At 41.1% G+C, this 23,857-nt stretch overlaps 1 protein-coding gene across 1 annotated transcript in view; it reads left to right on the forward strand.

Moving 5' to 3' along the window:
• Positions 1–23,857, forward strand: part of LOC139716489 (thrombospondin-2-like) — a 70,933-nt gene that overhangs the window by 15,155 nt on the left and 31,921 nt on the right. The window contains exons 4-8 of the mRNA XM_071628034.1: positions 6,147–6,330; positions 19,055–19,494; positions 20,694–20,810; positions 21,179–21,272; positions 22,750–22,908. Coding sequence (XP_071484135.1) covers positions 6,147–6,330; positions 19,055–19,494; positions 20,694–20,810; positions 21,179–21,272; positions 22,750–22,908 — 994 coding nt within the window. The remainder of the gene's footprint in view (positions 1–6,146; positions 6,331–19,054; positions 19,495–20,693; positions 20,811–21,178; positions 21,273–22,749; positions 22,909–23,857) is intronic.

Genomic DNA, 23,857 nt, shown 5'->3' on the forward strand with positions numbered 1-23,857 from the left:
ATGGGTGTAGTTGACATGTTGATATATGAGCATTTAGGTATATACTGAGTAGATGTTTGCTCTTTGCGGTTTTCCCCTTTGTGCAATGAATGAGGAACTGCATTCAGTAGCTCCGAAGAAATGACAAAGAGAACACGAATAAAGTGCAATATCTGTCTAGATCTTCAGGCCGAAAACTGCTTCGTCAGATGAACGTTATTTTTTGCTGTATGAAAACAAGTGTGCCTGTTGCGTTTGTCCATGTTGGCGCAGCGTAGCACCATGCAGTGCGGCGGCAAGGTTGGTTCGCCGAGTTACGCGAACTTGACACACCACCTGTTCAGAATTGTAACTAGTGAACAGTGACCACAGTGTAAACATCATCACACTGAGAATCATTTCCATGATTACATTGGGAACGGCGCTCACGACACTGTGGTCTTTGGAGATAGTGTGTTCAAAATTGTGTTACGCGCTGTTACACCTTGCGCACAGCAAAGCCATGCTGTGCTAACTGTTAATAACTACAGTTATAGTTTGGCCACGGACCAAGCGAGCTCGCCTTGGTCAGACCAATGTGCATTGCGTTATTCCATTACTTCATTCATACATCTTTATTATTGTTTGATTGGAGCACATAACAGAGATTTTTTTTATGAGTCCATGCAGTCATGTATTCCAGAACGTGGTGTATTACTTTAGGCAATATGGTAATCATTACTGCAAGATTAGCTTGAAGGTATGTTTCCGTCCAGTGAATCGCAATCAACTAAAAAATACGCAGTACGTACTGTATACACTATTGGCATTGTAAAAACAAACGTACCAGACTGTATGGGTTGAGTAGCGTTTTTCGCTTGATTGTCAATACACGCCTTATCAAACAATTGAATATTTTCATGAGCACGTAACTTGGATGTCACTCAAATTCACTCATGCGTGAATTGTCACCACCTTTAATATTGATGAAAAGTGCTATGATTCTGGTGAAATATCGTTGACTTTTCTTCTTTACTACTTTTTTCTTCCTTTTTTTTTAATTCGTTTCTACTCTTACTCCGGAAACCACATAGAATAAATAATCCCCTCCCTGCAAATAATAATAATAATAATAATAATAATAATAATAATAATAATAATAATAATAATGATAACAATAATAATAATAATAATGATGATGATAATAATAATAATAATAATAATAATAATAATAATAATGATAATGATAATTATAATACAATACATTTATTAGGCGCTTAATACGGATGTTTCTAAGCCCACAGTTTACCGGGAAATTAATATCTAATGTAGATAAAGAAGGTCATTGTTTAGACACAGCCCATGAGAAGTAAAGCGAGATGAAACGTAGTCACGTGATTGATGACACTTCTCTTACTTGTCTTATCACTCATTTACCCCCTTCGACGTTTTGTTAAAAGATTCACCTTCTACAAGTTGCTTTGATTATTTTCTTGTTTGTTCGACTCTGTGAGAACCGTGAATGATCAGACTAGCCTAAAAAAAAATAATGAGCAGGGGGGGGGGGGGTGGAACCTCCAAAATGCATTGATGAAATCCTCTGTCATGGAGTACAGATTGCATGAAGATTTCGGAAACCTATGCAATGTTGCTTCCGGTCAAACTGGACTCAAGTGGGCAACAATAAATGGATCGCCTCTCCTCTTGCAGTCGTTGCACCGCGACCTTCAACTGAAGTCACGGCTCCTAGTCATCTGTATAGGTTAATGGGAAGATATCAAAAGTATTGCCGACAAAGTTCAACCATTTTGAGATCTTGGCCATCAAGCCTCTATACCAAGAGGATTTGCATTTGAAGAATTGTCACAGCTGACCGGACGTGGAGAAGGCGTTACATCGAGCCACTCGTCAAAGAATCAACAACAACTTTGTTTGTTGTTCTGTTTTTATTACCCTTTCTTTCTGTTTCTCCGAGGGCCAGAAAACACAGATTCTCACAATTTTATTCAGATACTCTTGTGGAATAGCTCCGTTCGTGGACCTCTCGTACAAATTGCAAATTATTGTAGAAAGAAAGCTCCATGTCGCCGAGTTTGACAAGAAGGATCCGCAGTCTCCAACCTGAAAGCATGTGTAGCTACAATTCATTAGCTCTACGCTGAAACCAGGGATGTGAAAGTGCCGAAACACATTCGGCACATGCACACACAGACACACACAGACACACACTGATACACACAATGCCGGGTAGTTACGTAAAAGCAGGGAGGTGCTACGAAATGCTGACGAACACGCAGTGCGGTGGCATCGTGAACACTAAAAGCTACAACAACTGACGACCGACGGGCCTATATAGCTGTCTCTATGCATGTCTTGTGGCGCCCCGAGATAGGCGCGTGATGAAAATGACACGGTAAACTTTTACACCGACAATCATACTTCACAGCACACTAGATGTGTGAAGAGAAGGTGCTGGCTCTCTATTTCTGAGTTTACTGTCTTACAAATCGAAATACCACTCTCATTTTGAAACATACACAGCCACATAAAAAAAGGGAACTCTTCACTGAGATATAAGAGGGTCAAGTGTCATTTCCTTTTTGCTGAGTTGAATCTTAGATTTTACGCAGCTGCTGCCCATTTTTTTTTCTCTTTGATTTCTCTACAATGGTGACCAGCGACATGACAACAAGACAGTATATCTATGATACCAGTCTACCAGCTGATGTTTCTCTGCATTGCATCTTGAAGAATGAGTGATGATTTTTTTAGATGATAGGAAGGGTCAGTTCAGTACATAAAAAAAGTTATGAGGGCATTCAAATTGATTCGTACATACTTGAAAAACAAGACCACACAAACAACCAAAAGGGGATAATATGCCGCAGAATTTGGCAGAAATGTTAACGGCTTGCGAGTCCATAGAGACGAGAACTCGTAAGAGAGGGAGGGGAGGGAGAATACCAGCTGCAAAGACGAATGTTTCGACACCGTTTTTTTATGACTTGAAATGTTCTCGTATCATTTATATTAATGCATGAAATTTTCAATTGGCAGTGCATTGTTTTCCCCTAACATGACTTTCTTTCAAATGCACAAACGTAAATAAATGTTTCCTGTCCTTGTAACCATTATTTTGGTTGCCATCGCGACCGATCTTTGTCGCCTCCGAACACCATCGGTTTGTTGCAAGTCTGGAGTGTGAAGAGGGATACTACTAGCATTTATACATACGATAGGCCTACGAACTTTTATATCTTTAATCGCCAGAGAAGAAGTTGAACAGCTCAGAGTGTCTTGTCTACTCGCCAAGTAGCAGACGTCAGTGATAGTTATGTTCTATGTCTTCAATTATAGAAGTCGTGTACAAGGATTTGAGTATTGACACTTTGTTTTTTAACAACAGACCAATATACAATTATGTCATGTTGTTCCTCGGACTTATTTCGTGACGTGTCAATCTAATCCAGCGTACATGGAATGAATATTGGGACACTGTCATTCATTGCTCAGCCAACCTTTCAACACTTATACTTATAGCTCTTCTCTAAATTATGTACCATTGTAAACTACCTATCTATTTAGTTGTTTACTCTTCAGACGTAAGGGTTTCTTTCTTTGTTTTGTAACTCCCTTCTAAATTGCATAGCAAGACGCGATACCTCCCAGGGTGGCTCTTATGAAAGTCAAACCATGGAGCTACTAGCTCCATGGTCAAACGATGTTGGTGTGTCGCCATGACCAATCGGGCGTTGCTTTCTTTTTGTTTAACGAAGAGAAACAACGATGTGATGGATGAAAGAAAAGTATTTACACTTTCCTGATACCGTACGCGCTTGAGTTACAGCTAACCACAAGCATTGCTACTTTCTTTGATAGGTAGAGAGTCCATGCTAAAAAGGTGCTATCGCAGTCGCACAAACTTACATAAAATGCTTCCAGGGAAACTGGAGGAGGGCGTGTCTGAAGCTAGTTTGTTCACACGTGAAATGAACAAAGAGCAAAAGTGCTGCATTTGCAGCATACCAAGCGATACGTCACTGCACCATCGCTTACGAACTCCCACACTGTGCATCACTTTGAATAATGTATCGATAGATTTTATAATGTTGAGTTTCATGTCATCCAGCTTTATTGAATGACGTTGCACACCAAAATTACATTTTGCCCGTCATTCAAAAGTGCAAATATTAAAGGCTCAAGTTATTCTACTCGAGATTAGAAACACACACACACACACACACACACACACACACACACACACACACAAAGGTGTAATTTTCTGGAAAGATCTTGGTCAAGAACACAACCTTATGATATGATCTGTTTATGGAGATCAACTGCATGGATCCTCAGGGGAAGATAATAACTTGCGTTATATTAGCCTGATTATCTCAACTTTTCGGGTGCCAAGAGAAGCCAGTATCTCAGCAGGATGCGCGCGGCATGTGACAGGAACGGACGCGGCGCGAGGAGAAACTGGACCGTTTCCGCAGTCGCACACGTCATTGCAAAGACATGTACGTTCGTCTTGCCGACGATCAAATATTTTCTTCTTCTTGACTATTACGTGTCACTGTCAGGGAGAAAATGACAGCAATATAAGATTATTTTTTTAATATGCAAAAACTACTGTCGCAGAAAAATCTTGATCCCCGAAGATAAACACTAACCAAGCAGCTCCTTGTTTCAAGCAAGTATCGCTTCTCACTCCCTACTCACTGAAGGTGTCTGAAAACCCAATAGGAATGTTGTTTGACCCTCAAAAGCCTGTCTCTTTCAAACGTCATGGGAATAAATTCGCTCCTGATGGTAGTGACAGACTTTACTTGCCTAGAGTAAAGCAGTGGAGGCTTGTCAGTGACACTATAGTCGAATCTTCGAAATACTAATATACCCTACGGAAGACACTGTCAAAACAGACAAAATTTTGGGATGTCTCGAATTCCCTTTAGCAGTGTAACTTAACATCGAATAAACATGAACGATCACAGCAGTGCAATGTTGTCGCACGTTTGTGTATTCAGTCACCTCCACGTCGTCTACAAAACATTACTTGTACGTAAAAATGTGTCACTGTCTTATTTGTTTGTATTTGTGACAAAATACAAACAAATAAAACAGTGACACATTATGTGGTGTGAAGTGTGTATTTGTATAGAAAGAACATTACGCTATATTATGTTACGTGGGTCTATTCCGGGAGGTTTTGTCTCACCTCCCTGGTTTATCGCACAGTGTGTATGTATTACCTTGATCACACTATCCTTTATTTCACATTTGACAATGCTAAATCAACTTTTGTATTCATTTTTTTGATTACAAAATAACCCACGCATCATACCGCGAGTAATTCAATGATCTGCGCCTTTCGACCTGAAAGAAACGAAAGGATTTCTTGAGCGATGTCAGCGGTCCTCCGGGGCTTGGAGTAACTAATTACTGTCCATAACAGTTGCTCTTAATTCGTCCTCTAACAAGACGCGCGCTCCAGTCGCTTTGAATCAGAGAACAATCATTAGTCATATGGTTTGTGTACCTGATCACAAATCGTACACTGCACTGTTAAGGCAGAGAAAGTCTTCCGCAGATAGGTGTTGACAATGTAACGGTTGTGCTAATTAGCCCTGAGTGCGTCGAGCTTCCTCATTCTTTCCTGAGACCTTGCTAACTGACTGTTTCCTTCCGCACGTACAAGACGGTCGTAGATGATGTAACGTCTTCAAGAAGACATGCATTCTGGCGCGGGTTGCTTTGTGTGTCTAAACGACTTGATACACAAATGCCTTCTTGATCTTTATGACGAGCCAGGGTGTAGTTTAAATCAAATTGTATCAATAGTAAACACCTTCACCACCTTGGCATTTGAATTGCACCAGACGGTGTAATACAATTTATCATTTCTTCAGGGCATTGATTTCCAAGATGATGTAAGGAGGCAACAGGAACTTACTTGCAGACCTGCCTAGGTCAGCTGTAGGTTAAAACCCTTTCGGACATCCACTGTATCAGGATTTATTTATGCATGTATGTAATTATGAATGAGTGAGCTTTTTGAATGTCAAAGAGAGAGAGAGAGAGGGAGAAAGAGAAGGGAAGAGGGAGAGGAATGTATAATTTTGTAGTTCCGATAGTACTGTAAGTCCAATTAAATGTTTGATATGACTTTTTGTCTTTGCCATTCGCAGGGCGTGATTGAAGAGGTTCGATTCATCTTCGCCCCGCCTGGTACCCGAGCCCTTCGTGGTACCCGAGTCCTGCGGGCACAGGGCTGCGAGATCGAGGCGAGTTCGAGTCAGTCGTCGAGCTACGACATGCAGGACGAGTACGACGTTGTCAGTCATCAGAGCCAACTGCCTGTGTTCCCTGAGCGTAAGTATTGAGTAACCTTACGGTCATTGAGTAACCTAACGGTCACGCCTTATCGATACTGAATCTCGAACATTGGAAATTATCTTTATTCATATAACCTCATCCATCGTGGTTCGTGTGCATTAGAACTTGTTATTTCACTGAAACAGTACATGTGGTTGAAAAAAAAAGACAACCGAAAACTGTTTTTTAACATGTTTGATATCGAAACATGACTGCAAGGCATTGTAATGGTTTCCATAATTTCTTTAATGCGCATTATAGGACAAAATGAAACAAGCAAATTGCCGGCTCAAAGAATCTATTAAGGGTGACGACGTTGCCATCACTTTCTTGAAGGAAAAACAGACGCATCTGCTTGTTGTCGTTTTCAAAAGGTAACGAGAGTGGTACCTTTAGGTCCTGCAAGTCACAAGTCCAAACGCTTTAGGACCCAGAGTCTGCGTTAAGAGATTGTTTGTATCCATTGTCAATCAAGGACATGCTTGTGTATCGGCGTCACCTTCTTCCTTTGTTCGTCGAGCAATTCCCATCGTCGGGCTGGGCCCTTCGCGAGGTTATTCAAACCGTCCACCTCAAATTTTCCCAGTGCTGCGATATATGGTTCTCCAGGTTCTCCAATATGGACCTGCTTATGTCGTCATGGCATAGTTGCTACGTCATAATCGGCTTCAGTTTATTCAACCTGCTTCTTCGTCTGTACTTCACGTGGAATTCTGTTATTTTGGTATTGTGCCTCAGGACTCTGGTCATCTTGAGATGACATTGCCTTTGAAGAGTGAGGCTGAAGAGGCAGTGCTCCAAAGGAAAGTTAGCTGTGCTTATCAAAACTGCTTATTTTGCTACCATAGGCATTCCTGGGCCGTTAGTTTGACCGTAGTTTACTTAAGATTGAATCAAGGTTCAAAGTTCAAGTTGGACATTAATTGAGTGATCGTAGAATGTTATTTTGATTTGGATGAGAAGGAAAGACACGCACAACACGAGCGGAAAAATAGTCAAGGGAGACAAAGTCGGTCATTCAAAATACATTCGCAGCGAATCACGTAGTTTTCTCTGAAGTGATTGTTTTTAAGTAGTTGATGGGGGGAAAAGAATGAATCACAAAATATGATATTTGGAAGTAATTCACGTGAGACTCTGCCACTCAATGTGTGTGTTTACGGCACTCGCGTTGTTCAGCTCTTGGTTTGAAGGGAAAATAGCACCAGTCAAACGGATGATACCAGCTGCACGCCCCGACATAATTGGAGCACACAGGGGGAACTTTGGAGAGTAATGCATTTTGCAGCGGAAGAAACCAGATAAATCTTTAAAGTTTCAAATCCTTGCCAGCTGCGAACTCAAGGCGTTCACAATTCAAGATGCTCTTTTTTTCCTTCTTCTTCCCCTTGTCTGTATTCATCGAATAACAAAAAATGGAGGAAAAAGAGACCGAGAGAGAGAGAGAGAGAGAGAGAGAGAGAGACATTGGGAAATTTTCCTTTTCTGTCTTTATATTGGACTGTCAGAGTCAGTGCACTTGCTGTGCTCCAGTAAGCGCAAGATCAGCGATCATTTTGACCTTTGACAGAGGTGTCTTCCACGGCCCTGAGAGTACAGATGGCAGAAAGACGGTTGAATCCTCCACTCCTCTGAAGACGGAGGAGAGAGAATAGTGAAACATCTTTCTATCTCTCTTCCCACTCTCGTCCTCTCTATCGGCTAAGTATTTTGTCGTCTCTTCCTCACTCGCCCTCTGAAGTTCCGTTTCGCTCACTCAGCCCAATTTCTCGTAGACCTCATCCCCCACTGCCACAGGTTCGACCTACCCAGTCGAGGCAGCAACCAGTGCAGACTGAGGGAAGGCCAGACATCCTCTGAGAGGGATTCGCTCGTTTGATCTTGTCCTCTCCAATATGAAAGGTCATCAAATATAATGTGGCGTTGTTTCCCAAGAGTCGTATTGAGAAACCCCCCAAAATATGAGGGAGGGGGGAAGGGGAAGGGGAGGGAAAAAAAAACAAAGTTTGGTTGGTGCATGAGCTCGTCATTCATTGGAATGTTTCCCCCGTATCTCCAATTATGGACAGAATTTCGACAAGTTCAAGTTTTGAAGGTGGAGAAGCCTCGGAGACAACACTCCTGGCGCGGATTCTGGCGGTCTGACAAAGCAAATAAACATAAATGTTTTTCCCCTCTGAGTTCATGTGATTGTTGATATCAATTCCATGATATACGAGAAGATGCCGAGGTAACACGAAAAACCTCACGAAGCAGCAACACGTGTGCAAGATATGGACCCAGCCCTATATTTCATTGTGCTTCCAACTCTGTTTCGAACGAAGCCGCATTCTTTCTGCCAATCAGAGCATGCACTCCGACACGTAAACTAGTTTACCTTTTCATAACGTTCATTTTGGATATGACATATGACAAAAACAGACGACAACTTGAATGATGCTACGAAGCATTCGTGCTGACAGTCATGAGAACGTAGCAACACAAGTTTTTATCCTGCCAAGTTTGATTGATGTCAGAATAATTACAAAAGTGTGATATGAAATGCCGTATTTGGAAAGCGTATTAAAAAATGACTGATGTAATGTAATTTGTAAACTAACAGCGAGCTATTATATGTGGTTGTAAATCTAAATTCTATAACCGACAGAAATCAAGACAGAGAGAAGGAAAGACATACATCATTGTAGAAATATTAGAATGCTCGTGTTTGAGGTCAGAGGTCGTCAACCATCTTCGAGCCTTTGCCAAACTTTCCATCTGTCACGTGACATCCTTTTTCAGGGAAGCCCATACATACTTGATAAATCATAATCCCTGAAGATCCAACTTTCAAGGTCTGCTTCGCGTCTCATTCTCTCGCCTCCCATCATCCCCGTCCTTTAATGCAATCCATCGTTACCATGGAAACGCCATCTTCAGGCTGGTCCACGTCTAGGTTTCAAGCTCACAGCTGAAATGTTCTGCTGCCATTTCGACGTCAATCTCTGAACATTCTGGCATGCGAACCCAATCCAGTCGAATTGTTTGTCTGGTTGGTATTTTCGACATATTTAACGGTCTGAACTTCAGTTGCTGACGCTCGAGGCGATATACAAGTTAACAGCCAATCTCACATTCGATTTGTATGCTGCTGAAGAGCAAGAAAATATTCGTCGATGATTTGATATATTGTTCACATCATTGACACGAATTCACACGCTCCATTAGATTACGGCGAAACCTCTGTAATCAATGGTGTTATGAAGAATCCTGAGGCACTTCGAGAAATTGTGGTTCGGCGTGAAATTGCGGCCTACCAAAATTGAATTGACAACTTGACACCACAGCGTTCTCGTCAATAGAGAGAAAACATTGTCGGAACAATGAATGTCTCCCCATTCTTTCAAGCGCCGACATGCATGTTTTCCGTTGAAGTTTAGAAAACAGCAAACGTGCGTGGCACAATGTGATATTGCTGTCGTGCGCGCACAATACACCTGTCAGCCTAATGTGCCTCGCATTAAATAATTGATATCGATCTATGAACTTGTTCTTCACATAAATATGACAGCGGATCCTGAGTCTTTTTTGTAGCATTGGCAGCAGTACTCGCGTTGTGCTAGAACCCATATCTTTGGCGCTGTCGATTTTTACACGAGAGAATGTTAGCTCAGTCGCTCGGCGAAAGCATAAGTCAGTTTGCTTCTCAAATTTTCAATCCGTTCGTTTTCATCATATCAATTGCTCATGATTATGGTTGCTTGTGAGTAAGAATGAGTATAAATCAGAAAGAGCGCATGCAGAGTACTTTCCTGGTTATGTGTAGGCCCTACTCCGTTGCATCACTACGTTGTTGTTAATTTTGGTCGCTGATTTTAGACTATTATTTTCTTCACAAAATATTTTCGTGAGTTGATTTCGATGGCCCACAATTCATCATCAAAGGTCATTGGCCAGTGCTCCGAGCCCTTTGCAAGTTGGTTACGTCATAGGGATATTTCCCATGGGGATAATGGAAAAGAACGGTTTTGTCAGGGCACGGACAAACTAGTACCAAACAGGAGAAAAGAATAGATTTATAAAGATACTCTCTCGCGAACGATGTTGTCGGAAGTTTTGGGCTTTCGTTCTGGAATGTTACTTCCTGTATGACCTGTGTCTCTTTCTGGTGGGGGTGGATGGAAGAGTCTTTTTTTTTTCTTTGCAGAAAGATGTGATGGGAATTGACAAGAGGTAGGCATGTGAAGTTAAATACCTTCACTCCCCGATCGAAAGAAAGAGGAAGTGAAAGACATGATCTGGACTGTTTTCTTCCGTTCTGTTTGCGCAGCATGATGTCAAAGAATGCTGGTGCTGACAAACTGGCTCAAACCTCCCGACTCGTACGTGAGCAAACACGATCAGACGAACTGAGACAATCTATGGTTGACAAGTCAATTGCTAATCATGCTTACGGGTCACGGGTCAAGAATCGCACACAACTCGTTGGCATTTTGCGGAGACGAGGTTGATACATGACGAGGAGACGGGACGAGATTAGTGCAGGAAAAGATTTGGTACCTAAAAACGAGAGAATCGCTGAAATGAAATGACATTCCAACCATGACAGACGGAGTTGCACGATTCCCTTTTCAATAGTGATCAATAAATCTCTTTATTTACCCTTTACCATTTAGATTTGCTGGAGCATGTCAACTTCGTATAATGCGGATTTCAACGAAAGTGTTTCTACATATCGAAGCGTTTTATTACCGTTTAAGAAGGATTAGAAGTAAAAAGAAAGTCGTTCGCTTTTCGCAAATGGTAATTTTGTGTCCCATCTGCAGTTCAAATTCTGATTGTAGCTGGGCTGAGCTGATAGACGCCATAAGGATTCAAAATGAGTAGGTAGAAAACATCTGCCTCTATTCACGTACAGGATAAACATCACCAATCGCATCATTGTTGCAGCAAGCGGTAGAGTCTTGTCAATGATTATTGAAAAAGAAATGCAACTTGTGAATCACTTTGATTGCAGGAATACAGAAATATTGTCTCAAATTCCTTTGTGTGTTCATTTGTTAGTCTTTCTGTTCACTAACATAGAACAAAATGAAGTTTATAATTATATTGTGTTGTTCTAGTGCGTATCGATCCGCATACGCACACGACACAAATGAAACGTCTGCCCTTTTCGTGATCTTCTGCGTTTTCTTTGGGAGTCCCACTGATTTTGGGATGTGAATTTTGTGATTCCAGCAACAAAAGTTGTGTTCAAAATAGTTCTTTAAAGTTCTGACCCTCCAACATGACGTCTTGCAATAAAATGATATGAAATATGACGCCTGTTGATGATTTATTTCTTTTTCTTTTTTCTACCCATATTTCACAAGCATGGTCAGCAGGCGCGTTGAAATAGCCCGACCATGATAATAATATGCCCTCTTAAAGGGATCGTATAGTTTTGGTTGGGACCTAATTTCAGCTTTCTAACATTTTTTGGTGAGATAATGAGAAACCTCTTATGAAATATGAGAGAGCATGTAATTCTATGAGGAATTCATCGTTTATTTGATAGAAATTGGTTTTGAAATGGCTGAGATGTCAAAAAAAAGAGCAATTCTAATAAAGTGTGGGACCCACACTTTATTACGATCGCGTTGTTTTACTTTGTTTTTGGATGTTTCAGTCATTGCAAACCCGATTTTCATCAAATAAACTTTGAATTCCTCTTAAAATGGTATGCTCTGTACTATATCATAAGTGTTTTCTTGGTATCTCGCAAAAAGTTATAAGCCCAATTCTAATCTCCACCAATACTGTATCATCCCTTTAAGGTTTTATTTTCCGAATTTTGGTTTTGACCTCCCATTTGGTAGGAACAAAAGAAGATCTGAAGCAAGTGCTGAAAAGAAGACAGGGACTTGATGTGACCTTCCACTAAATTTTGGACAAAACTGACATGATCTGGTCTACAATAGGTTCCTAATGCGAAATCGAGACGAATATTAGCGAAAACATAATTGGACTAAACGCATTTTTTTTTTTTCAAACAGAAAGGCGGGTCAGTCAGTTTCATTCCATAAGTGATCAATCTTCTCCTTTCGGGAAAATCGTCTGCGCACAATGTCAGAAGGCCGTACTGTTACTGTTTTGGGGGTAAAATCTTCATTGCTTAGTTCCTTCGTGGATGTTTTGTGGATATTCGAGGGTATTGTATTGAAAAAGAGATTTATACCATATCTCTTGTCTGTCTTCAATACTCTCATACTTCACGAAACGCACCTGCTGGAAAAAAAAAAAAAAAAAAAACGGGTTGCCCGGGCCTCATGAACACGGGTGTCATCGTGCACTTTCAGAGAAAATGGCATTGTATGTGAATTGAATTGCTGTGATATCTCTGTATTTTGGAAAAACAGTTTTGGAAAACATAGAACTTTGGACTCGACGTCAGTTAAGTCTTTCCCAACGTTATAGCAATCCCATAATAAATGCCCATTTAGTTTACATATGTCACTTTGACTAACCAGATTCGAGGTGTGTTTCTTTTTCAATTTGACGCTCCATTGTATGCAGTGTCAACACCTTATCATAATGAAAATGTATTTGCTCACACTTGATACTGTTTACCCGGTATGTAAAGATAGGACAGGTCATTAACATTCCGTTGTGAAAAAAAAAATCCAGTAGCACATGATGCACTAATATCAGATTTCGCAGTAACACATCCATTTGATGGGGGGGGGGGGGAAGACATGTGCACATGTATCTGGTCTTATTTGACGGTACGAACGAAAGTTTGCTGCGCTGACATTAACTCATTGTCTGTTGGAATCAGGGAGGTGAATCTTATCACGAAATCTGTGGAAAGGATCATGTCTTGTAGACAAGAGGCTAAGAGGGCATTCGCGCACAGACCTCAAGTTTACAGACGGAAGGCGAACCCGCCCTTTTGGCAGGATAGCGCGAGGGGAGACGGGCAAGGGGGGAGGTAAGAGGATAACGACATGATTTCGTTTGCGAATTTGGGCGTGGCTTTCCTCCCCAAAAGATGGTTTGAGGATCGTGTTTCCAGTCCGTACCTCTGCGGCCGCCCTTGCGAGGTTACCCAAGTTAGCTCGTACGCCCACGTTCGAGGACGTTGGTTTAAAGGTAGTAACGGCCATTTGCACAAGCTTTTAAAAAAAAAAACAAATGTCAAGAGATTAAAGCCGTAAAGCCACTGTTTATCATTTGTAGATGAAAAAAAAAAGCCCAAGTAAAATAGTTATAAAATGTGAGTAAGGGATGGAAACAACCAATGTAAAAATGTTAATCAGTATAATCAATATATTATATGTATCAATCAGAATGATCAAAGTATTGTATAATAAACAAAATGTGAACAATAGGTTTATTAAAATCGTTTTCAGAATCATGGAGCTGTAGCTCCATGCTAGAATAAACCGTCTACATTTATGGTTCATTGAGAAATTTATTCATATTTCCATATATTTGTGACTCTGTTGCAAACATTTTTATATGTTTTGTGATACCACTGAACTATTATATATCAAATGTGATAACTCGAACATTTTTTAATCACTGTCCCCAATGATAAACATGGGCTTTGAGATGGTTATCCATGACATAATTCCAGAATATCATTTGATCCCCTCTAGATGATGTTAGATTAGCATATGCCTTGGATTGATATATCAATGTTATCGTTTGCATTTTTACAAGCATCGGAAGTTGCCAAACTTACCAATCAAGCAATAACTTTCGATATGTAGCACTCTTAGCAGGTCACGAGGATGAAATCATCTTCTTTTGTCATTGATTGCAGCGTTACCGATCTTGTAAAGTTACCAGTATAATAACGGGACCCATGTCTTTTCAAGTGGTAACTAATGCAGATATTTGCAGATGTCTTGAGCCCGAGCTTCTCAACATTTGTGTTGTTTTTTTTTTTCAACCCGAGGCCCACTTTGGCTCCTTCAGGTTTTGAGGGCTATAGTTACTTGTGTAGATCGAATACAAATCTTTTTTATTTTTTATTTTATTTTGGGAAGACATTGCAGCCCACCCGTGAGAGCTTCGCGGTTCACTGGTTGAGAAGCACTTTAAGCACCTGCATAACTGACAACTCAAACGAAGTTTTTACAGTAGTTGCAGTTAATGTTACTGGGGTGTATCTATCAGCCAAGCACCCTTTATGTGGTAGTGTAGTCATCATGGGGAAGAAATGTTACCTTCGTCAGGTTCGTGCTCCGGTCGTATTGGAACGTGCTGACTGGATGGAATTTGCCCCGAGATCTGGAGGATCATTGTACGAGGAAAAAAAAGTGACTTCGCTGAATGCTATCTCCATGGTGACTGAGTATTCCGGAGGGGAAGAGAATTTTTAACCATCAGGCGGAAATTCGTCTTATGTAAACACAGATGCGGATCTACGCACTACGACAATATAGCAACCATGGACGACTAAACATGCAGAGGTGATATTACAAGATTTTGGCGGGAACAAGGAGGGGAGAGGATTGGAGATGTGGGGATGACATTCAGCCGGTATAATCTCAGAAAGAGAGACAAGTAAAGGACCCGCTACATGACCCTGTCAGACAGCGACATGTATCGATATCAGCACATACTTCACATAGTGATAGGTGGATGCAGGTGTGTGTGTGTGTGTGTGTGTTTGTGTGTGTGTATGTTTCTTTTTCTTCTCCGTGTACAATGGCGTGATGGGAACGGGGGATCGACGAGAAACACTTCCAAAACTTGGATAGTTAAAGCTGTTAATAACTTTTTAAGGACGATATCTTCACCAACATCCAAATTCCTTAACCAGGACCCGATAAATTGTTGTTGTTGTTGTTGTTGTTGTGTTATAGGAATGTTGTAGGTTAGTATTTTCTATGTCGTTTGTCATCATTTTCCAATACTAAATGATTATTTAATTTTTATCACACCTGCGCTGGACCTTGAGTGATCCAATAAAACACCACCGGCCGCTCGCTCGACATTGTGAAGAATCCACTTTTATGCATGCATGACTCAACTCTTTGCTGGTACTGCATCCTCTCTTCCGCAAATGACAGAAATGATCACATGTGAAAGCTAATGATCTATTTGCAGTACAATTCCAGGCGAAGACTGCCGCTAGATTACGTAGAGAAAGGGGAAAAATAATAATCTCAGAGAATACAATGTAATACTGCACTTTTATATCTGCAGATAACTGTTTCCCTGACAAAGGTCAGCTACCTCTCAACACTACCAATGCTTTGCGTAGCAGTGAAATCATCTATGCCCATCGGACCAGATATGAGTGCCTGAAAAAAGGATAAGGATTGGAAAAAAACACAATAAAAAGCAGAAAAGATGGAAAAAGGGAGAATTAGTCTGGATTCCTTGTCAATGGTCTGTGCCGTATAGACTCAATTACTTTCTAGTCGTATTCTACATGCTTGACAAACACTTGTGTGTGTATCATGAGGTTGAAGGAGGTGTCATCAGCAAGCTTATCGGGTGATGGCCTTCACACAAAAAGGAAAATGAACGATTTGCCAATGTGAGTCTCAATGGCTATATCGTACCAGGAGGGATAGTCAATATGTGAAAGGGAAAGGTAACACCCACCCAAGGGGTAATTACGTCCGGAAAGAATAAGAAAAAGTGCGTAGAAAATTGCCGGGAACTGGACGCAAATCCCACCAGAGTTCCCCTTTGTAAATGGCGTGAACTGTGTAGGTCTCTGCCTTTCGTCGTTGAGCAGCCGTTTGAGGGATATCTGAATAGAGCAGCATATTTGGGTACACATTCGCATCTTCCTGTCTCTATAGGTGGTGAATCCTCTCTCTTGAGGTTTTCGCATGCTTATGTGCCTTGTTACCGTCTTATGTGACTGCTTTGTGCTACTTCTTGCGGTTAGATAAACAAGAAAGGGGCTCTGCTATCATTACCGTAACAAAAAGAATTACAGAGAAAGAAAGCAAGAAAGATACACAAGGGGTGAAATAATTCCGTTTTCTTGCCGAAGGATCCTTGTAGTGATCTGGAGAAAGTCCTTCAAATAGAATTTCTCACAGGACTTTCTCTAATGTCTCCAACTGTGTCTCAGAGGAGACAAGATTTACTCTCTCCCTCTCTCTCTCTCTCCCTTCTCACGGTCTGTCTGTCTGTCTGTCTGTCTATTTGTCTATTTTTCTCTGTCGGTCGTCATGTCTTTGTGTTTGTGTGATTATATTTGCGTATTTCTGCCTATCCGCCCATCTCTCCTCCCCCATCGGATTGAAATAATTAATCCCTCTTTTCTGAATCAATTTAACATAGGCCTATTCATTCAATAATATTATCTTGCTGCAATCTGTGAAAAGGCAAAATATTTATCATGGACATATATTACCTTATATACCTACACCATGTTTACCTTATTTTTCATAATACTGTGTGATTCGTGCAGGTTCATCGAGAATAAGGCGCTAGATATATTATGTAAATTGAGTAGGGACGCTGTCACATTGTCGTCCATGGTCTACCGTGATTTCGAATGACCATGAGTGAATGATGATAATAATTCATTTCTCTTAATCATGGTTTTCTCCGTTTAATTCCGTATTCGTGGATTTGTTCATCATACGTTCAAGAAGATAAATATGTCTCCATGCGTGTCCATTATTCGTCATTCCGATATTGTCTCGGAAAGGGCTTGTTGAGTCGTTTTAATTGTTCGGGAAGTGCCACCTGCCAGGGACACTTTGCTAAACGATGCCGCATTGTCAAAAACGATGATTTACACAGCAAGTGATTGGGCTTTCTGTCAATTTCGTTCAATATCCACCGTGTACTGAATACCACAGAACCCAGATGATCACGAAAATCTACCCCGTCCCCCAACCCTCCATGGGGTTGACTGACGTTCGCACGTCCTTCGTTCTGGGCAGTCTGAGAATGAGATCATCGTAGAAGTTTTGGGACCAATACTGTCGTGTGCTCCAAGGAGTCGTCCAGGTGGATTTGAGCTCGATGTCTCTTGTTGCTCATCAGTGACGTGTAATCGTTGAGCGATATCGTCATCAGTAAACCACCCCTCCCTTTACAGGGCGCGAATGAAGTCATGCGTTTGTTGATATTCCCTACACTGATCTTTACTTCTATAGTGGGAACCTTTTAGTTATGGTTTCCCCAATAGTGACGACGTTGGTGAGATAAATGACACGCAGATTACAGTGAGTGTAGTCCGGACAGTTCTGTATACTCGATATGTGACCGTGCAACTCAAAACGAACATAAAGTCGCATACACTGATTTGGCGTGAGGACTGAAAATAAGTGAAATGGGTCAACCTAGCCAAACTTGACTTTTTCATATTTTCTGAAAGAGCGGTTCTTCTTTTACATTATGCTAAAATTTGGTATCATAAAACGGGCAGGAAAGTGTGTTTTTTTAGCAGTTTATCTCGAACATTTTTGGCAGAATAGTGTGATTATATGCGTCTTTCGAATCCCTTTTTCATTTCTGAAAAACCTTGTCCACACTCTTCACTTTCAACTCTAATAACTTTTGAAAAAATAGTGCCACTGCTTTAAAAGTTGGCATTAATTATGGACAGAATGTGTTAATGAGGCATGCTTAATTTCAATTTAATCTGATAATCCCTTCATTGTTGTTACTCTGGTGGTTTACTTCCTGTTTTTTGTCCCATTCATCGCACAGCCAGCACGGTTTGGTAAAGATTAAGCGCTTGAATGGACACTGTACTTCAGAGCCTCTTTTCTCAGTTCACACTTTTCCTGAGTTTGTCATTTCTTTCCAATATTTAGATAGGTTAGGAGAGTCCATTTGATTTGAGTTATACATCATTTTAAAGCTTAAAGTCTGCTCTTTCAGAATATGGTCTTAACTAAAAATTCATGTCTGGCGACTTTTTGTTTGTTTTGAGGTGCACTGTCACATATAATTATCATCAATTTTTCGCGATTTGTGCGGCAATTATTCGATTAGATGGACAATTTTCTCCTGGCTAATTTTTTATTTTGACAGGAGGATGCAGTGACGATTTCACAGAGAGACTGCATTATACACGTTTGGTTTAGGAGCATCCAGTGGTGGCGCAACATTGTAGAATGATTTCAATTGCTATCTTTTAGGACGGTTGGAAGTGAATACCACAATTAAGATCCACACTTATCTGGCTAATCTATCATTAGGACCTAAAGAGGGAGACCACACATATACAACTACTATCAAAGCATTAATACCTGTTCTTTGTTGACTAGTGGAATGCCTGCTGAATGTAATAATCCTGTTTTTGTAGGATGCGCGAAAAGTGTTTAACGCATTGCTTTCGATGCTTTACGCTTAATGGCGGGGGGGGGGGGGGGGGGGCTGTCTTTCTAAGGTCTTTTCGACAAGGTATGCTTAATGGCTGGCAATGCCATAGCTGGGAGTCGCAGCACTCGAATACATACATATTTTTTTCCGATATTGTATTGAATGTGGCTGATGAGGATACAGTGTCTCTATTCGGATCTGAATTATCGACAGTCAATATCTATCGTCTATGACTTTTAAATGTAAATATGCTTCAGTTTTTGTCTGTGTGCAGAGATACCGTTACCTTTCAGTATCAAAATACCATTCACTTCTATACTCGGATTTTATGGGTTTTTGTGCTTATGGAAACGTTTCGTTTCTCTAATGTAAGTTTGTGCGTTCCATCTCACCACACGATTGCTATGGTAACAGTGAATGACGTATCTCATCTTTCTCCCTCCAGGAGATGAAAATGTCCCGCCTATCCACGTGGGCGTTGGCCCACTTCCTCCAATGGAAGAGGTCCCCAGCATCCTCCGTCCCAGCCCGAGGTCGTGCCACCTTCCCAGGGCCAGCTGCCGTCGAAGGTGCCATCGGTGCCCGAGTCGCCATCGGCTTCAACGGCCACGAACACTCCCCGCCCGTCCAAGCCGGTCCGGGCGAGTTGACAAACTCCGACCTTCCGTCAACCCTGACATGGTCGACGGCCTGCTCAACGACGGTCTCATCGGCGATCGCCTGCCCGTGTACCCACCTTATCAACCGGATCTGCCTGGAATCAACAACCAACTCAATCAAAACGGGCAGTGCAGTATGACATGCGAACAGGTCTCCAACCTACAGGCTGTAGTGGATGTTCTCTCGCAAGGACAAGAAAATATTCTCACCCGGATGACGGAAATAGTAAGGAAACCTCTCTGTAAAGGCAACAGCTGCAATGCTTTATACACAATATACGTGGTCGAGTTGTATGCAAGATTGGGTTCCGACATATTCATTAGATCAGATGCAATGATTCAGAAATTAATCACCTTTTGGAACATGCGCATTATTAATCTAACCTTCGGGGTCCATATGTTAACATTAAATTTGTAAAAACACACTGTGTAGTCCAGTACGTTTCGATCGTTGCTAGCAAAATGGAAAAAAAAGTCTTTAAACATTTTCTTAATCTATTGTCTCCGAAACACGGTACACTTCGTAGCCTTTACACAAGGCTCACCCAATTCTCGTAATCAGTGGGTGAAACTTTGTGTTTGTTCTTGACACATTTCCCTCCACACAGACACAAATGTACATAACAGGCAGGTGTCTGGGCTTATGTCAAAATGTGTCATCCATTACGTAAGCGACAACAATCGAAGGATCATTGTAATCGTTAGCAGGTTTCAAGAAATTTCCTTCTCTCACTCTCCCTCTCTTTACTTTTTTTTTTTTTTTTTTTTTTTGGGGGGGGGGGGGGGGGGGGTTTGAAGACCATGAGTAGCCGAAGCTTGTTTTGCACGCTATAGAGAATGTAAGAGGTTACGTGCGTACGACAAGCAATGCTTGAAGAATTCATTTGCATGAGTTGTAGGTGGCGTGAACAATACATGCGTCTATGACTTTTACCAATAACAAACCTATGAAGCAAGACTTTGTTTTCGGGTATACTAGCAACGGGGATACATTTAGACCAAAATAAAAAGAGAACAAAATGATTGAAATTTTGTGATCCTTCACCCTCTCTATAATGCTGATGTCTCTGAGTGTGCTGCTGAGAACAGTAGTGTTTTACCGACCACAAAGTTCAAGCGGATATTTTATCTCTAACTCACTAAGTTGAATAAAAAAAAAAAATCTTCGGTAGAGCACCATCGTAGCTTTTAGAGAGGGGACTCTTCTTTGTTGCCAATGAAAAAACCCATAATTCATTTTTCCACAAAAACATAATGTTATTTGCGTTCATTTGGGACGTGCGTACACTGAAAATTCGCTCGTAAAAGAGTCGGTCTCTCTGCGTACAGATTTTAGTATCAACCTACACGGTGGTGCTTTGAACATAAATCTGCCACATATATAGCTCGACGTCATAATAATATCTCTTGCATTCCTTCGCGCAGGATAACCGGATACCGAGCCAGACACCGCCTTGGCTGGATGGATGCTTCTACAAAAACCAGATCAGGCAGAATTTTGAGCAGTGGAAAGACGATGCCTGCACGACCTGTGAATGCAACGTGAGTAGCAGCGAAAACCAACTTTAGGCGCCTTTTTATCTCTGCTGAATTTGTCACGCGTCACATTGTTGTGACAACACATACCTGCACAGAAAGAGAGGAAATCTTAACAGTGCATCATGCATGTGATGTGCCTGAAAAAATAAATGTTTCTAGCCCCGCTTGAAAATAAAAATAATGACATTTATATTAACTACTTCCTAGTGAGCTTAATCACTTGTGGGGGCTTTTCCAAACCGCTAGTCTAATCATTTCCGATAGGGGGACTCCTCATCACCATGAATTGATCTTTGTGGTCGTCAAGTGATAATTGTACGAATATCTTTTTAACTCTTGTCTTTTTTTTCTTCCATTTTTGGTCTTGACAGGCCCCCTCCGTCACTTGCCGTCTCATCGAATGCCAGCCACAGACTTGTCAGAATCCCGTCATCAAACCCGGCGAGTGTTGCCCGCAATGCCCCGGTAAGCAACCGACGCATACCTCCATTAATAATTATTTCTCTCATATCACGCACCAACTAATAACCACTTTCCTCATAATTTCTTGCCAATTCTTTCCATGTCAGAGTGGCGAACATAATTTTGTATGGCATGTCTTGCATTTACTTCTGTCAGACTGTCTCAGAATCTTCAGGCACCGTTTGAGAACGATTGAGTAAATATCTTGGATTTTCTATTTGCGTGATAAGTCTTGGGTTGAATGTTGCTTGGAATGTGTCCTCCACGAGGCAACATTTGAAGACTAGTCTACTGTAAACATAGTTTTAACTTCGTATGACTCACCCCTCGTAACTCCCAGGCAATGACATGTACAAAATCAACGTAAAGACTTATCATTGACATAGTACTATTTAAATCCCATCCTTGACGAGTTAGTATGGAAAGAATTCGTTATAGCGAGACTACGCATACTTTGACATTGTGTGATGATAAATGTGGTCGTGTAAGCTCTAAAACGGTCAAATCGGTTTGTGGCAAGACGGTGGGGATGGTAATGATCTTTTTTCATCTCAGCAATGGGGAAAAAAACCCGATTTGACACTGATTAGTCACACATGATTTCCAAATAAATTGCTCTCATCCCGACAAGTTCTGCAACCGCAAGCATTTGAAGGCTACCTCAATTTCGCCGTAATTTTCAGAGCGTGAAGTTTGATGACGCATGGGTGCCTAGATCGCAGCATCTGGCAGTGATACATAAGATGTACTTTATCTTTAGTTCATATACGTTTGGCTCTATGCAGATGACATGAAAGCCTAATAGGGAAGTAAGTGCCGAATACCATTACTTCATTGATGCCCTATGTTAGTCCACAGTAATTTCATGGTGATATAAATCTCGTTCAGTTTGTCTCGTGTATTTTTCGCAGACTACCCTACGTTCTAAGACAGCACTGGTATACAGTTCAGTTTGGAACTTGCAAATTGAGTAAACCATTAAGCCTTCCACCCTTTGCCTTTGTTATTATAGCCGAAAGAGAGTAACCCTTGTGTTGTCGCTATAGTCGTTGATAAGTTACTCGATCATTCTTATGTAGAATTGATTGTTTCTACAATCACCTTAAGATATTGTGTAGAGGTCTAATCTCAAACAACATTATTACAATGACTGCTCATGCAGTGTTTATACCATGTAAAGTCATTGCTACAGCGATCAAGAGAACAGGTGGTCAATAACCAATCAGCTTTTATCATTTGTAGCCGTTGCCATAGTAACCAAAGTCATTATAAAGTAAAGTTATCGTGTGACTCTCTTTATGTAGACATTTGAAACCGTGCAATGAAAGGGCCGACATCGTTGAATATACAAAAGGGGTTTTTGCCGTAAAAGTCTCCTTGTCGGAGAATCTCGGACTGTCAGATCGAGTTGAAATGGTTGTCGGTAATAATTATCTCTGAAGAAAAAAACAAAGACATGTTTGACTTGTCCTTGCTACAGATGAAGACCAGGGCTGGAGTGAGTGGACAGAATGGACCTCCTGCTCGCTGACATGTGGCACTGGAACGGAGAAGAGGGGGCGATCATGCGACAGGACCAGGTACCCCTGTAACGGTCCAAGCGTGCAGACCAGGAACTGTATAAGGGACCCATGCGTTAGTAAGTTCTACCATTTTTGCTTGCACACGTCGTATCGTCTGCTGACATGCATAGTTCAGTGATGATATTACATTACTATGTGCGATGTTTAACTTCATGTTGGATGAGTTGAGATTTCATATATTATATATGTATACATATATATATGTGTATATAACAGCAATAGGTTTCTGCTCCGGAGTCCAAGAAAGTATTGATTCATAACAGTAGTTCAATATGAAAACTCCGTGAGAGATGTAGCTTTGACGAATTTTCGCCCATAGGGCTTTGTCAAGTCTAAATTGACAAAGCCCTATGGGCGAAAATTCGTCAAGTTTAATACGTCTCTCACGGAGTTTTCATATTGAACTACTGTTGTGAATCATGTATATATATATTTGTTGTTGTTGTTGTTGAGAACATTGGTAATCCTGCTGTACAATGAGTTATTTTTATCCTCCTTGCTGGGAGCTGTGCAAAGCAAGTTGTGTATGTTAAGTAACTATATATACTTTACCCAACATTCCACTAGATGTATAATCAATCACATGCGCCTACACGTGCATTACTTTAACTAAACCTTGGTTCGGTGAATTTTGCCTAGGGCTTCTTGGCTACCGGTCAGGAAAAGCGGGTAAACATTCGTTTACATTCAGAGATTGGTTGAATCAGGGAGGCCACCTCCCTGGTTGAATTCTCGTCTCCACTGTTTTCTTGTGTTGATTGGGTTTCATGGCATGCAGCCACGTTTTTTGCCTTTTGCTGGAAATCGACACCGGATGCGATTATTGATGTGTGGGTTAAACAATAGTGTGTGTTATGTGCTCCACTTTCCCATTTGATATCAACTTCCAAGGTGTTCATCAAAACATTTACTGTTAACTTATACGTAGTCCAATCGCAAACATGTTCTCAGTATCGGTTTATGGATCAGAGAGTCGAAATGACTCGCACGTGTTTCCACAAGTCG

Source organism: Diadema antillarum, unplaced genomic scaffold (assembly GCF_040938485.1).
Source record: "Diadema antillarum isolate AM-2024a unplaced genomic scaffold, OU_Dant_1.0 scf00000007, whole genome shotgun sequence".
NCBI classification, from domain to species: Eukaryota; Metazoa; Echinodermata; class Echinoidea; order Diadematoida; family Diadematidae; genus Diadema; species Diadema antillarum.